Consider the following 16,814-nt stretch of genomic DNA (forward strand, 5'->3'; position numbering starts at 1 on the left):
CATAAATTGGATTGTTTGTAACCCAAGGATGACCTGTTGTTTTAAATTTGACCATGGAGCCATAGTTTGTTGTGCTTTATGTTTTCATGTTTTTAATCATTATGTATTTTGTAACCGATTTTAGATTTGAATAAAATACTTGAAGTAATCTTTAGTCATTTTCTAACTATTAATTTCTTGGGATAATTTAGGCAGAAAAATCAAGTGCACAGGCGAAGTGGAAGCCAGATCATTTTTGAAATATCTGAGAAAGTGAAACCTAGAAAGGCCATTTGACTATTTGTAAAAAGCGAATTTTGAAGGAGGGAATTGAGAAATTGTGCAAAAGAAATCGTATAAACTTTTCTCTATTACCTCCCTTTCTGAAAATGATGTGTTACAAACCAGCAACAAAAGAAACACACCGAATCATGTATGTGTTTAAAAACTATTTTATTAATAGCTACTTATGATAATTAGAAAAATAAAAGTAAAAATGTTAGAATGTTAGAAGTAAAAATGTTAGACCTTAAACATTAACCTCAAAACTAAACTCGAAGTGTGTGTGTGGCAAATTCCCAAACTCCAAGTCCAGGAATAGTTCTCAAAGTTCAGTTCAGCAAGCCGTAAGGTGAAACATGAGCAAAGGCTTCTGCAAAACCACCGTTGACTGGAGAGAAAATAGAGAGTAATTATGAAATCTAAATGTTCCACGATGGAACCCATACGACACCTCAATCACTGATGATCTCCATTCCTATGTTCCGAAGTGTCTGCCACCCCGAAAGGCATTCGAGACATGGCCGTCCACACAAATACCTTTTTCCTTCTACAGGTTAACGACAAAGTTGACTCCACTGGATTATTCTAAAAATCCATACGTGGATTGTAGTGACAGGCACAGTTACTGTTCTTCATCCATCGATACAGAGACCAGCAGGCTGCTATCACTCTCTCTCTCTCTCTCGCCCTCTCTCTGACTGACCGCTCCTAAAACGTCATCATGTCCTTATCTCCTGTTGTTGTCATCACGCCACACACACACACACACACACAGACACACACACACACACACACACACACACACACTACTGTGCAATGTCTTAAAGGGACATTCACTAATAGTAACCTAATCTGTAACAGTTGTGCAAGACAAACTGTTCAAATGTTATCAATGGTTCAGACCTCTGACCCGTGTTTAAGGTCCATATTTCAGCTATGAGGAGGATTTGTGGCAAATAAAAGCCAACTGGTTGCATAAAGGCCCACACCAGCTGTAAGTAAGCATTCTGGAGAGGGAGACCACCTCAATGCTCACAAGCCTCTTTTCCAAACCTCACACAAGGACTGGAAAAGTAGTTATTAATAAAATAGTTTTTAACACTTATACATGACTCAGTGTGTTTCTTTTGTTGCTGGTATGTGACACAACACACACTAAGCTTTAATTTTGAGCTTACTCTCAGCTTGACCCTTATTCCAATATTCAGTAATATGTTGCCATTCAGCAGCTAATAGAGTTGGGATCCAGGATGAAGGGCAAGTAGAAAGCTAAAAGAGGATCTAGCTGTAGGTTGACTCATGGTTATGGACCCGGTAAAACATGTTCCTTTCTAGTTGCTCTGCTACAGAATTTGTATGTTGTGAAGGCGAGCTTCTACATCGTGGGCTTTCACCATTTGTCACTGCACATTCTGGATGATTTAATGCCCAAATGTGTAAATGCATAGAGGAACCTGCATCCTAGTCAAAACACAATTAGTTTTTTGATTAAATTTCCTTATGTGGTGTGCAAACATGTGGCACTGTTTGAAAGAATTTCTTGACCTTTATCTTCCTATCTGTTTCTCTAAGATCCTCTTTTGACATATGTAAATCCACATATAAAAGCATACTAGAAGACAATCTGGTTTAACTCGTTGTTCAAAATAGTAAAATAATGCATAAAATGCACCTCCCGCTGAGTCCATTGTCAACACTTGATTAGCAGGCAAGCAAACAGTGGGCTGTTGTACAATCAACCTTTAACGTTCATTTTTTTATGCATCATTATACTTACTCTGTTTTCACAAGTTGCTGCAAACTTTACCCTGCAGTTATACAGTGGATTTTGCAGCCATAAAATGCCCAATGTGTTTTTCACTGAAGGACCTGCAGTTATATAGCACCTTTCATGACCTCAGAATATCCAAAAGTACTTAACAATTTTGTTGCTCACCACTGTGGGGGCAAAAAACTCACAAATTTGTGCACAGTGAGCTCCTACAAACAGCAAAATGATAATAACCAGATAGTTTGATTTTATATAGAAGGGTTAATGTTGGTTAAGAGCTAGGGTATAATGCCCTGATCCTCTTCTAAATAGTACATTGAGATTTTTTACATTCCCTGGGATAGTGGACTTAAAAATATTCTAGCTTTTCGGATGAGGCATGCCGATTTCCTGCATCATCTGAAAGTCAGCACTAACATCAGTGTTGCAGTCCCTCAGAATTCTTCTGCAGTGTTTGCCTAGATGTCTGACTGAAAATCCCTGGAATTGGAGTTCAACTTGCTATCTGTGGACATGAAGACTGGATTGCTACCAACTAAGTTATTAACATGGATAAATCAAATTACTTTTGGATCACATGTTTTTGGTCTTTAGTTCTCTGCACATAATCTGCCACCCAACAATTTTCTATACTCCCTTCCAGGCAATGATATTTCCAGCTAACTTATGGTTTCAGCGATGCCAAAATGTCCATCAACAACAGGCATTAACTTGTCTTTTGGTTGATGTGCAAATGTCGAGGCCCATTACTTCTAATTTGGTCAGTGCACACTACCATAGGAAACATCAGGCAACTCGTGTATAAGAACTGATTTTGCATCTAAAACCTTTACAAGTGGATCAATGAAAGCATTTCATATTAGCCTGCTATCCTAGATGTACTACTAGGATGAGACATTAGCTAAAAAATATAAATGATGGCTAATGATCTCGCAATGTTCCATTACGTACCATGCATCTTAATCATTTGAGGTACATGACTCCTGCTCTTTGTTCATAATTACTTTATATTCGAAATCTATGAATTGCAGCCTAGCCAGAAGACTTTAATGGTATGCAACACCAGTAATTCACATTGCTGGCTGACAGTATTATTTGCTGATGCCATCCTTGTGTTTCTCTGATTTAATCATAGATTTTATACTTGTATTTAGGTCATGCTCAAATAGGATATCTTCTACTGGAAAGAAATAAGTCAGGTACCATTCCATCAGATAGCCAAGGAGCCACACCATTACATTATGCTGCTCAGAGCAATTTTGGGGTAAGTCATGGCTCCAAATCAATAAACTAGCAATTTGATGCCAATCTAGAAATTTATACACTATGTGATTGTGTGTTTTAAGAAAGCTGATGGGTATGAAGTGATTTTAAAGCAGAAGGAGGTCTGGATCTGTGTGGTGGCAGCAACACTAACTGCTACACCACCATGCCACCCATCTATTGCCAACATCTCCACAGCTGTTCCCCGACATTAAAATGATGTAGGATGTTTGTGCATAAGCCCCATTGCGACTACAGTTTTCAAAAGAATGATAAACCACTTAATGCTGCTTTGGAGCTATTGCATTTACATGTCTTTGCATTGAAGTTCCTGAAGTTGCTGAAACTTACTTGGGAAAATATTGGCGTTTTCACGCATGTTTAAACACAGGATCCAAGTCATTAGATATTTTCCAGGCAAAATTAAGCACATACCTTAAAGATGAACAGTTGTCTGATAGAACTGTTGGGATATCGGAAAGGTGGGCATATATATTTATCAAGTTTCTAGCCTTCAGCTTGCAATGTTTATTCTACTAATGTTTTATTCTAATTAATTTCTCTGATTCCAGACTTTATAACTTTTTACTGCATACTTTCAGGGCTTTAACCCTTTGGTTGTAGTTTTCAAAATTGTACTTTTATATTCAAGGCACAATCTAACAAGGGCACTATGCAATTTTAGTATGTCAGTTTGTGCTCTACTAATTTGACTACATCTTAATTCAATATATTGTTTGTTTTCTTGATTAAACTTCGTGATGCCTTATATAGCATCTAAATATTCCTTAATCTCACTCCAGTCTTCTTAGGATTGAGCATGACTTGTTTTCATCCCCGTTCTGTAAGTTCTGAGATGCCTAATGAAGCTGATGTGAGAACTACAGATCTTCCACAGATGCGGCACTAAGTGCCTGACAGCTTAGGTGGGTGAGGTAGCGCACTCCTTCCACCATTAAGGCTGGGCTTCCATGTACTGTCAGTGCATGGACTCGAGATTCTCAATACCGCATTGAGCGATGAGGGGCCAAGGATTCCCAGAACTTAGTGGAGATGTTGCTTTTTTTGTCAAAGAAGTTTTGAGCACTCCAGTGGATCTTTTCCTCTTCCTGTCTTTCCATGACTGCACTTGAAATAGAGGGTCTGTTTCAGGATTCTGATGTTGGTCATGTGAATGTTGTGGCTGACCCAAGCTGACTGAGTGTAATTTGCGTGTCACGCTGGGGATATTGGCCCAGGAGAGGGAGCTGGCATTGGTTTGCTTATACTTCCAATGGATTTTGCAGAGACAGAATTGGTGATCTCTTTCTAGTGGCTTGAAGTGCCTACGATAGGCTCAGAAACATATTGTCTGCTGCCTATTAGACCACAGGTTTTGTGCCAGGTCTGATTTTCAGAAATATTTCCCCTCATTTTGCCAAAGGCTGCATTAGTGCACTCAGAGTGATGGAGGATTCGATTGATACCTGCCTTCGCTTAGAGATGACCCCTGATATAAAGCAAGTGAGCTGTGTTTTCCAGGGTTTTGTTGTGAACTTTTATTATCAAACGGCAGTGTTGTACAGCAGAAGCAGGTTGGCAGAGGATCTTTGTCTTGCAGTTGTGCATAAGATCCATCCTCTCATACTCTACTGTAAAAGAGTCAACAAAAGGTTGGCGCTCAGCCTCGAAACATAAACGAATGCAAACACTGCTTGCGTACTGCAGTTGACCTCCTGACTTTAGTTCTGGAATGGAAGTGATGTAATTGAACCATTTCCCATTACTCTTGTAGATTAGCTTCACTCCAGCAGGATGCTCATTTGAGATGAGGTCCAGGATTGCAGTGAGAAATATTGAAAGAAGTGTAGGGGCAATGATGCAGCCTTAGCTGACATTGGTCTTCACTTTGATTGGCTCTTTTGTCTACCCATTGGTTATGATCAGGATTTGAATGCCATCATGAAGCAAATGTACAATGACGACAAATTTTCGGGGACAGACGAATTTGAGGAGGGTGCTCCACATTCCCCATGAATAATGGAGTCATAGGCTTTAGTAGGTTTAAGTAAGAACACCTGTTAGGCTTAATGCTACTCCTTTTATTTCTTCCCTCATGGTTGTGCAGTCTTGCCCACTGTGCCTCCAGATAGATGGAATCCTCACTGTGGGAGGAGACAGTTGAGAAAACCCCTAGTGAAGACTTTCCTTGTAGCAGACAGGAAAAAAAACTTGGTGCCAGAGGTTTAGGTGGGTTAGAATTTCTTGAAACAGTGCGTTGATAATCCAAAAAGGGAAGGGGCTATACTATACCCTGTATTGGGAAATGAGCCTGCCAGGTGATTGGAGTTTCAGTGGGAGAGCATTTTGGAAACGTGATCTGTAAGGTTTCAGATAGTTATGGATAAGGATAAGACTGGACCTTGGGAAGGAAAAGTGCTAAATTGGAGGAAGGCTCATGACGACAGTCTAATGCAAGAGCTGGAGTGAGTAGATTGGGAGAAGCTGTTATTGGGTAAGTCCACTGGGAGTTATTTAAAGGCTAGCTGGTCAGATTTCATGACCAACAAGTTCCTGTGAGGAAGAAAGACAAGGATGGCATGGTTCAGGAACTTTGGATGATGAGAGATGTTGGTGAATTTAGTCAAAACAAAAGGCAAGCATGCGTAAGGTTTAGGAAGCTGAAATCAGACGGGTCCCTTGAGGAATATAAGGATGCAGAAAAGAACTTAAACAGGGAATCAGGAGCACTAAAAGGGGCCATGGGGAGTGGGATTCATGAAAATCCCAAGACATTTTGTACATACATTAAAAATGAGGGTACCGAGGGAGAGGATAAAGCTGCTCAAAGACAAGGGAGGGAATTTATGCCTGGAGCCAAAACAAGTGGGTAAGATACTAGCTGAGTAGTTTGCATCAGTATTTGCCAAAAAGAAGGTCATGTCGCATAGTGAGATCAGGGAGGGGTATGTTGATGTTCTAGGGCATGTTGATATCAAGAAGGAGAAGGTGTTCTAAGAACATTAATATGGATGTCCCCAGGGCCTGATGGGATCAATGCAGATTATTGAGAGAGGCAAGAGAGGAGATTGAAGAGCATAAACTTATTAGGGATAGTCAGCATGGCTTTGTGTTGAGGAGGTCATGTCTTACAAGCTTGGTTGAATTTTTGAGGAGGTGATGAAGATGATTGTTGAGGATAGGGCACTAGATATTGTCTACATGGACTATGGTAAAGCATTCGACAAGGTCCCTCATGGTAGGCTGATTCAGAAGACTAAGTCACATGGGATCCACGGAGACTTGGTAGATTGGATTCGAAATTGGCTTGGCCATAGAAGACAGAGAATAGTGGTGAAAGGGTGTTTTTCTGACTGGAGGTCTGTGATCAGTGATGTTCCACAGGGATCAGTGCTGGGACCTCTGTTTGTGAATTATAAATGATTTGGATGAAAATGTAGATGGGCTGAACAGTAAGTTTGCAGATGACACAAAAATTGGTGGAGTTGTGGATAGTGTGGAAGCTTGTCAAAGGATACAGCAGGATATAGATCAGTTGTAAATATTGGCAGAGAAAAGATAGATGGACTTTAACTTGGACAAATATGAGGTGTTGCACTGTGGGAGGTTCAATGTGAGAGGGAAGTATACAGTTATTGGTATTGGTTTATTATTGTCACTTGAAGTGAGGTACAGTGAAAAACTTGTCTTGCATACCGTTCGTACAGATCAATTCATTACACAGTGCATTGAGGGTAAAAACAATAACAGAATACAGAGTAAAGTGTTACAGCTACAGGGAAGTTCATTGCAGGTAGACAATGAAGTGCAAGGTCAAACAAGGTAGATTGTGACGTTAAGAGTCCAGGCATCAGAAATGGCAGGTCTCTTGGGAGCATTGATGTATAGAGGTAACTTGGGGTGCAAGTCCAGAGCTCCCTGGAAGTGGCAACAGAAGTAGATGGGGTGGCAAAGGAAGCATACTTGCCTTCGTCAGTTGGGGCATTGAGTATAAAAGTTGGGAAGTCATGTTGCAGCTGTATAAAACTTTGGTCAGTCCATATTTGGAGTATTGTGTGCAGTTCTGGTCATCGCATTACAGGAAGAATATTGGAGGCTTTGGAGAGGGTGCAGAAGAGGTTCACCAGGAAGAGGCCTGGATTAGACAGTATTAGATAGAAGGGGAGGCTGTACAAACTTGGATTGTTTTCTCTGAAATGTTGGAGGTGACCTGATAGAACTATATAAAATTATAAGAGGCATAGATAGGGTAGATAGAGTCCTTTACCCAGAGTGGAAATCTCAAATACTAGAGGGCATAGATTTGATGCGAGAGGGGGATGTTTAAAGGAGATTTGCAAGGCAAGGTTTTTATTTTTTTACAGAGGGTGGTGGGTGCCTGGAACATGCTGCGAGGGGAGGTGGTGCAGGCAGATACAGTGGCATGCAAAAGTTTGGACACACCTGGTCAAACTTTCTGTTACTGTGAATAGCTAAGCGAATAAAAGATGACCTGATTTCCAAAAGGCATAAAGTTAAAGATGACACATTTCTTTAATATTTTAAGCAAGATTACTTTTTTATTTCCATGTTTTAGTTTCAAAATAACAAAATAGGAAAAGGGCCTGAAGCAAAAGTTTGGGCACCCTGCATGGTCAGTACTTAGTAACACCCCGTTTGGCAAGTATCACAGCTTGTAAACGCTTTCTGTAGCCAGCTAAGAGTCTTTCAATTCTTGTCTGGGGGATTTTTGCCCATTCTTCCTTGCAAAAGGCTTCTAGTTCTGTGAGATTCTTAGGCCATCTTGCATGCACTGCTCTTTTGAGGTCTATCCACAGATTTTTGATGATGTTTACGTCGGGCTCCTATGAAGGCCATGGCAAAACCTTCAGCTTGTGCCTCTTGAGGTAGTCCATTGTGGATTTTGAGGTGTGTTTAGGATTGTTATCGTGTTGTAGAAGCCATCCTGTTTTCATCTCGAGCTTTTTTACAGATGGTGTGATGTTTGCTTCCAGAATTTGCTGGTACTTAATTGAATTCATTCTTCCCTCTACCAGTGATTTGTTCCCCGTGCCATTGGCTGCAACACAAGCCCAAAGCATGATCGATCCACCCCTGTGCATAACAGTTGGAGAGGTGTTCTTTTCATGAAATTCTGCATCCTTTTTTCTCCAAGCACACCTTTGCTCATTATAGCCAAAAAGTTCTATTTTAACTTCATCAGTCCACAGGACTTGTTTCCAAAATGCATCAGCCTTGTTTAGATGTTCCTTTGCAAACTTCTGACGCTGAATTTTGGGGTGAGGACACAGGAAAGGTTTTCTTCTGATGCCTCTTCCATGTGTCACGAACCAGCAACAAAAGAAACACACCGAGTCATGATTCGGTGTTAAAAACTATTTTATTAATCACTACTTATGATAATACGAAAGATAGAAGTAAAAATGTTAGTATGTTAGAAACTCAAAAATGTTAAACCTTGAACATTAACCCCAAAAACTAAACTCTTCGTGTGTGTGTGGCAAAGTCCCAAACTCCAAGTCCAGGAATGGTTCTTAAAGTTCAGTTCCGCAAGCCATAAGGTGAAACATGAGCAAGGGCTTCTTCAACAACCACCGTTGTCTGAAGATAAGATGTAGAAAAACATAGAGAGAGTACATACGAAATCCAAATGTTCCACGATGGAACCCAAACGACACTTCAGTGTTTACTCGGTAGTGACTTTCTCACCCCGAAAAGCATCCGAATCGTGGTCGTCCACACACAAATACCTGTTTCCTTCTACGGGTCAGCAACAAAGTGAACTCCACCTGATTACTTCCAATTTCCATACATGGATTTCTGTGGCAGACACAGTTATTGTTTCTCATCCATCAATAGAGAACACTAGTAGGCTGGTGTCTCTCTCTCTCTCTCTCTCTCTCTCTTCTCTCTCTCTCTCGCCTCTCTCTCCTCTCTCTTCTTCAACAACGTCATTACGTCCTTTATCTTCTATTGACGTAAGCACGCCGCGCGCGCGCGCACACGCACACGCACACACACACACACACACACACTATCTTAAAGGGACTTTCACCAAGTCCATAACACATGAAGATCATATTTGTGCAGGTGTCGCTGCACAGTAGAACAGTGCACCACCACTTCAGAGTCTGCTAAATCTTCCTGAAGGTCTTTTGCAGTCAAACGGGGGTTCTGATTTGCCTTTCTAGCAATCCTACGAGCAGTTCTCACAGAAAGTTTTCTTGGTCTTCCAGACCTCAACTTGACCTCCACCGTTCCTATTAACTGCCATTTCTTAATTACATAATGAACTGAGGAAACGGCTACCTGAAAACGCTTTGCTATCTTCTTATAGCCTTCTCCTGCTTTGTGGGCATCACTTAATTTTCAGAGTGCTAGGCAGCTGCTTAGAGGAGCCCATGGCTGCTGATTGTTGGGACAAGGTTTGAGGAGTTAGGGTATTTATAAAGCTTTGAAATTTGCATCACCTGGCCTTTCCTAACGATGACTGTGAACGAGCCATAGCCCTAACAAGCTAATGAAGGTCTGAGACCTTGGTAAAAGTTATTTGAGAGATCAAATCTATTGGGGTGCCCAAACTTTAGCATTGTGCTCCTTTCCTTTTTTCACTCTAAAATTGTGCAAAACAAAAATAATACACTAATCTTGCTTAAAATGTTGAAAAGAATGTTTCATCTTTAACTTTATGACTTTTGGAGATCAGTTCATCTTCTACTCACTTAACTATTCACAGTGAAGGAAATTTTGGCTAGGGGTGCCCAAACTTTTGCATGCCACTGTATGATAGCAACATTTAAGAGGCATTCAGCCAGTCATATGAAGAGGCAGGGAATAGATGGATTAAACCACATGCAGGCAGATGGGATTAGTTTAAATTAGTATCATAGTTGGCTCAGACATTGTGGGCTGAAGGGCCTTTTACTGTTCTTATGTTTTATGATTTGTCTGTGGTCATCACGTTCAGATTTATCTCCTTTCATGAAAATGGTTATGATTCTTTGAGGGAAATGAGGTTGTGAATTTATGACTAAAGCTTCTCACAATGGCTTTTAGAACTTCAGAAGGGATACTGTCTGTTCCCAAGGCCTCATTGTTTTAGAGTTAGCATTAATTACTTGTCTGTCAGGAGTGGTGGCGAGGCTGGACCAAATAGGCTGCTGTGGAATGGAGTCAAGAACACTCATGTGAAGGATAGCTTCACGGTTGAGGAGGCTGAAGTATTCCTTGCAGTGGTCATTAACTGCCTCCCTGTCCTTGATAAGTTCAAAGATTTACTTTTATTGAAGTATTAGAGGAACAATTTCCTGTTCCTACATTAGATACACAATCACATTCCCTTGTCTACTTTTACAGCTTCTGCTGTACAACCTTGTCCAATCTAATTTAACAATGTTTCTGGAGTATGTTTTTGACCTAGCTAAATTTAAAAAAAATTGAAAAGTCACGTGGTAAAAAGAATATTTAAGTAAATGGCCATGAAGGATTAGAAACATCAAAAAGAAAAGGGGAATTTTAAACTAAAAACAAAGGAAAATGAAAGAATAGCAATGATATCAGAAGTGCTCTGACAACTGCATGAAACTGGAATGATATCCTCACCATAATGGATATGAGTAAGTCTTCTTTAATCCAGCCACCCATATGATTTAAAACAAAAAATTACAATAAAACTTGGCTTGAGGATTCTAACTCAGCCTTATTTCAAAGTGTCTGAAATTATGGCTGCTGTTTTCCTACCACCCTGCTCACCCTACAAGGCACAAATCATTTGACAACAGCCAACCTGAGGTAGAAATTGGTAACTAGTCAGGACTTTCTCCACTCTTGACTACTGCTTTGTACTGTCCCCTTCCATGACTTTGCCTTAGCCTGTTCCCCTTGCCCCTTTATGCCACCATTATCCCTTGCCACATGCAATACAGAAACCAGCCCTTTGACCCACCAAGTGTGCACCAACCATTTAGCACCTATTTACACTAATCCTGCACAAATCCTGTTGTCATCCTCCACATTTTCCCATCAATTCCCAGCAGATTCTGCCACTCACCTACCCAGCAGATGCAATCTACAATGGCCAATTAACCTATCAACCTGCATGTCTTTGAGATGTGTGTGGAAACTGGAGCATCTGAAGGGAACTTGCATAGTCACAGAGAACATGTAAGCTCCACACATATGGCACCCAAGGTCAAGATTGAACCTGAGTTTCTAGAGCTGTGAGGCAGCAGCTATATCAACTGCATTACCGTGCACCCCCCCCATACTCTTTTTTTTCCTTCCAGATTTTACTCTCTATTCTCTTCATCCCTCTTTCTCTTCCATATCTCCACTGTAATAGTCTCTGGCTACCTCAGAGCCAGTCTTTCATTTCCTCTTTTCTCCCCTTCCCTTTGTCCCTTTCTTCTTCTACTGATTCCCATATGTATCTATTCCCATATTCCTGTATTCACCGCTCATTCCTCCATCTCTTCATGTTCCCCTTTGATTAGATTATATCCCTGCTTTTTCCCTTGAAAACTGAGAAGTACTCATGCTAATTGTTTCTCATGTGCAAGAACAGGGAAGATGTACTAGATTAATAAATAATAGTAAATAGATAATAAACAGCTGATAATTACCATCTTTAATAAGTGCAAGTAAAGTTTAGAAGATCTAAAGAGTGGTTATGAATAACAAACGTAAGAAGGTGAGTGTGAATAAGTTGCAGTGATGATTGCACACTTAAGTTGTAACTAGTTCTGACCTGCATGACAAGAATCATTTGTGGCAATTAAAGTGCTCTTTAAATCAGTACTGTTTTATGTACAAAGTTGAATCTTGTCAGGAACTATCAGCACTGTACATTTTATATTTTACAACATAGTAAATTCTCACAAAAATGGGTAATTGCTGTGGTGTAGCGGCTGCTACCACGATGCGAAAATAAAGACACGAGTCTATGAGTTGCAGAACAAAACTGATTTATTTGCTGCCGTGCGCAGGCCTTTTAAGTGAAATGGTTCCCGCCTTCCGAGAGAGGAAATAACATACGTGCTATGTCATTAGAGTCTTTTCGCGCGCGCGTGTTCTCCCCCGTCGCTCGGGGAAGACGAAGGCCCAGTGCCATCTTGGGCCTTACTGCTCTGATGACACGCGCCCCAACTGTCGAGCCGGTTCGCCTGCTCGGACAGTGAGTCGCCACACAACACCCCCCAGAACTGGCGAAACGGTCCCCAAAGTTCGCAGGCTGTGCTGGCCGTTGCTTAGGTGGTCGGCCTCTGCGTTGCAGTGTTGGGACCTCGACTGGTTGTTGTAGGTCTAAATGGGCTGGTTTGAGGCGGTCCGTCGTGAAGACTTCCTCCTTGCCCCCAATGTCCAAAATAAAGGTGGAACCATTGTTTCTGACGACCCGGAATGGCCCCTCGTATGGCTGTTGCAACGGTGCCTGGGGTGTGCCCCTGCGAACGAAAATGAACTTAACAGTCTCATAGTTCCTTGGGCTCACAGGATGGGGATGGACCATGTTGCGAAGTGGGCATCGGTGCCAAGCTGCTGAGCCTCTCGTGCAGTCTTCCCAGGACTGCAGCGGGTTGTTCCTCTTGCCCCCTAAGGGCGGGTATGAACTCCCCTGGGACGACCAGGGGCGCATCATACACGAGTTCGGCTGATGAAGTGTGGAGATCCTCCTTGGGGGCAGTGCGTATGCCGAGCAGAACCCAAGGAAGTTCGTTGACCCAGTTAGGACCTTTCAGATGGTCCATCAGGGCTGATTTCAGATGGCGGTGGAAACGTTCTACCAACCGGTTTGACTGAGGCTGGTAGGCCGTGGTGGTGTGCAGCTGTGTTCCTAGCAGGTTCGCTAATGCAGACCATAGGCTGGAGGTAAACTTGGTGCCCCTGTCTGAAGTGATGTGGGCCGGAACACCAAAGTGCGAGACCCAAGTTGTGAGCAGTGCCGGGGCGCAGGAATCGGTTGTGATGTCTGAGAGAGGGGTTGCCTCTGGCCACCTCGTGAACTGGTCCACGATGGTTAAAAAAAGTACTGCGCTCCTCTTGAAACTGGCAGGGGACCAACGAGGTCGACGTGAATATGGTCGAACCTTCTACAGGTAGGCTCGAACTGCTGTGGTGGGACCCTGGTGTGTCGTTGGATTTTTGATGTCTGGCAGTGCGGACAGATCTTGGCCCACTCACTGACCTGTTTGTGCAGGCCTTGCCAGACGAACTTGCTGGTGACTAGTCGGACAGTCGATCTGATGGACGGGTGTGCCAACCCGTGTACCGAGTCGAAAATGTGTTTCCACCAGTCTGCAGGAACTATTGGGCGGGGCTGACCGGTTACGACGTCGCACAGGAGGGTCTGCTGACCTGGGTCAACTACGAAATCTTGGAGCTGCAGGCCTGAGACTGCGGTTCTGTAGCTGGGCAGCTCGTTGTCAACTTGCTGTGCGTCAGCCAGGGCCTCATAGTCTACACCCAGGGACAGGCTGTGGATGGTCGGTATGGAGAGCGCGTCAGCAATGACATTGTCCTTTCTAGAGACATGTTAGATATCCGTTGTGAACTCGGAAATGTAGGACAAATGTCGCTGCTGGCGGGCTGACCAGGGATTGGAGATTTTAGAGAAGGTGAAAGACAATGGCTTATGGCCAGTGAATGCGGTGAAAGGCCTGCCTTCTAAAAAGTACCAGAAGAGCCAGATTGCCAGGTACAGCGCTAGTAGCTCCCGATCAAAAGCGCTGTATTTAAGTTCAGGTGGCCTAAGGTGCCTGCTGTAAAACGCCAAGGGTTGCCAACGGCCTTTGATTAGTTGTTCCAGTACCCCACCAACCGCGGTGTTGGATGCGTCCACCGTGATTGCGGTTGGGACGTCTGTCCTGAGGTGGACCAGCATCGCAGTATCTGCTAGGGCTTCTTTGGCCTTAATGAAGGCAGCCACGGCTTCGTCATCCCAGGTGATGTCCTTGCCCTTGCCAGACATCAGTGAGAACAAGGGGCACATGATATGGGCTGCTGCAGGGATGAAACGATGGTAAAAGTTGACCATCCCAACTAACTCCTGCAGGCCTTTGATCGTGTTAGGACGGGCAAAATGGCGGATTACGTCTACCTTGGCGGGTAGGGGTGTTGCTCCCTTGCTGGTGATTCTGTGGCCGAGGAAATCAATAGAGTCGAGCCTGAATTGGCACTTGGCCGGGTTGATAGTGAGGCTGCAATCACTGAGGCGGGAATACAGTTGGCGGAGGTGGGAAAGGTGTTCTTGGCGGTTACGGCTGGCAATGAGGATGTCATCTGAGTAAATGAACACGAAGTCCAGGTCACAGCATACCGTGTCCATCAGCCGCTGGAAGGTCTGCGCGGCATTCTTAAGGCCAAACGGCATTCGAAGGAACTCGAAGAGGCCGAACGGAGTGATGAGTGCAGTTTTGGGGACATCGTCAGGGTGGACGGGGATTTGGTGGTACCCCCGGACAAGGTCCACCTTGAAGAAGATGTGGGCCCCGTGTAGGTTTGCTATGAAGTCCTGGATATGAGGGACGGGGTAGCAGTCTGGGGTGGTGGTGTCGTTTAGCCTGCAGTAATCGCCGCAGGGCCTCCACCCGCCAGTGGCTTTGGGGACCATGTGCAGGGGGAGGCCCAGGGGTTGTCTGACCTGCGAACGATCCCCAGCTCCTCCATGTGGCGAAACTCCTCCTTCGCCAGGCGGAGCTTGTCTGGAGGTAGTCGTCGTGCTCGGGCGTGAAGGGGTGGCCCTGTCATAGTAATGTGGTGCCGCACCCCGTGTTTGGGCATCAAATTCTTGAACTGAGGTGCCAGAACCGATGGGAACTCGGCTAGGAGCTTGGTGAACTCGTTGCCAGACAGGGAAACGGAGTCCAGGCGTGGGGCTGGTAGGCTGGCTTCTGCCAGAGAGTAAGTTTGGAAGGTTCTGGAGTGCACTAGCCATTTCCCTCGCAGGTCGACTAACAGGCTGTGGGCCCGGAGGAAGTTGGCTCCCAGGAGTGGCTGGGCGACGGCGGAAAGGATAAAGTTCCAAGTAAAATGGCTGTCGTCGAACTGTAATTGGCTACTGAACCGGGTACTGAAAGTCCATATCGTTGTGCCGTTTGCGGTTTTGAGGGTGAGTCCTGTTGCCTGCTACGAGTGTCGCGGCCGGTTGGGGGTAGAACTCTGCTCCAGTATCGACGAGGAAACGACGCCCGGACTGCTTGTCCCAAACGAATAGGAGGCTGTGTTGGTGTGTTGGTGGCCAGCCGCCGTAGCCATCAGCGCAGCTGGCCCTGGCGTTTCCCTGAAACTTGCAGGGTGGGCGACATCGGGCCTCTTCGCCCCACCTCTGATGGTAGAAACCCAGCTGGTCGTCAGTGTTGTCGTCTGTGTTTCTGGGGTGTGGTCGCTCGGCTGCTGGGACTGGTTTAGGTAGGCGTTGGGCACGCGGTGTGACGATTTGGCCGACAGACGAACTGCTCTCGCGTTTGGCCCTCCACAGGACATCTGCCCGGGCGGCTACCTCACGTGGGTTGCTGAAATCAGCGTCAGCCAGCAGCAGGTGAATGTCGTCGGGCAGTTGTTCGAGGAAGGCCTGCTCGAACATCAGGCAGGGCTTGTGCCCCTCAGCCAAAGCCAGCATCTCGTTCATCAGGGCTGATGGAGATCTGTCCCCAAGGCAGTCAAGATGAAGCAGGCGGGCAGCGCGCTCACGATGGTAGAGGCTGAATGTCCGAATGAGAAGGTCGTTGAAAGCCAGGTACTTGCCTTCCTCCGGAGGAGACTGGATGAAGTCTCCGACCTGGGCGGCTGTCTCCTGGTCCAGGGAGCTGACCACGTGGTAGTACTGTGTGGAGTCGGAGGTGATCTGGTGAAGTTGGAACTGGGCTTCGGCCTGGTCGAACCACACGCGGGGCCGAAGCCTCCAAAAGGTGGGCAGCTTGAGTGCCACTGCGTTGGCTGCTGCATTGTCGGTCATTGTGAGTATCCAAAATCCATTTGGACCATCGGGGTCACCAATGTAGTGGCTGCTACCACGATGCGAAAATAAAGACACGAGTCTGTGAGTTGTAGAACAAGACTGATTTATTTCCTGCTGTGCGCGGGCCTTTTAAGTGAAACAGTTCCCGCCTTCAGAGAGAGGAAATGACATATGCGCTACGTCATTAGAGTCTTTTCGCGTGTGCGGGTTCTCCCCCGTCGCTCGAGGAAGACAAAGACCCAGCGCTATCTTGGGCCTCGCTGCTCCGACGATGCGCGCTCCGACCGTCGAGCTGGTTCGCCTGCTTGGACGGTGAGTCGCCACGGTGGAATATTTTCTAAAGATGTCAAATTGGCAGAAAAAAGGGGATACAATTATTTATGCACTTTTATTTTTATTCAAATAAAGGACTTGGAAGGTCTTGTCCAGAAAGGTAATTGGTACAGAGGGTAAGATTACAAAGATATTCAGTATTTTCCTTTAATTTTTTTGGGGGGGTAGAAGGAGATGTAGCAAGGATTTGAGAATCTTTCACCCATGTGTTAAATACATCGAGGAAAGTCTGTG

At 44.5% G+C, this 16,814-nt stretch overlaps 1 protein-coding gene across 9 annotated transcripts in view; it reads left to right on the top strand.

Annotated features, from left to right (window-relative positions):
- invs (inversin) overlaps positions 1-16,814 on the top strand; it is a 356,685-nt gene that overhangs the window by 96,711 nt on the left and 243,160 nt on the right. For all 9 annotated transcript variants that reach the window (XR_007956423.1, XM_052016840.1, XM_052016843.1 and 6 more), the window contains one exon: positions 3,187-3,296. Coding sequence is in view for 8 of the 9 variants with exons in the window: in XM_052016840.1 (XP_051872800.1) it covers positions 3,187-3,296 (110 nt within the window). In the remaining variant the exon portion in view is untranslated. The remainder of the gene's footprint in view (positions 1-3,186; positions 3,297-16,814) is intronic.

Source organism: Pristis pectinata, chromosome 5 (assembly GCF_009764475.1).
Source record: "Pristis pectinata isolate sPriPec2 chromosome 5, sPriPec2.1.pri, whole genome shotgun sequence".
NCBI lineage: Eukaryota > Metazoa > Chordata > Chondrichthyes > Rhinopristiformes > Pristidae > Pristis > Pristis pectinata.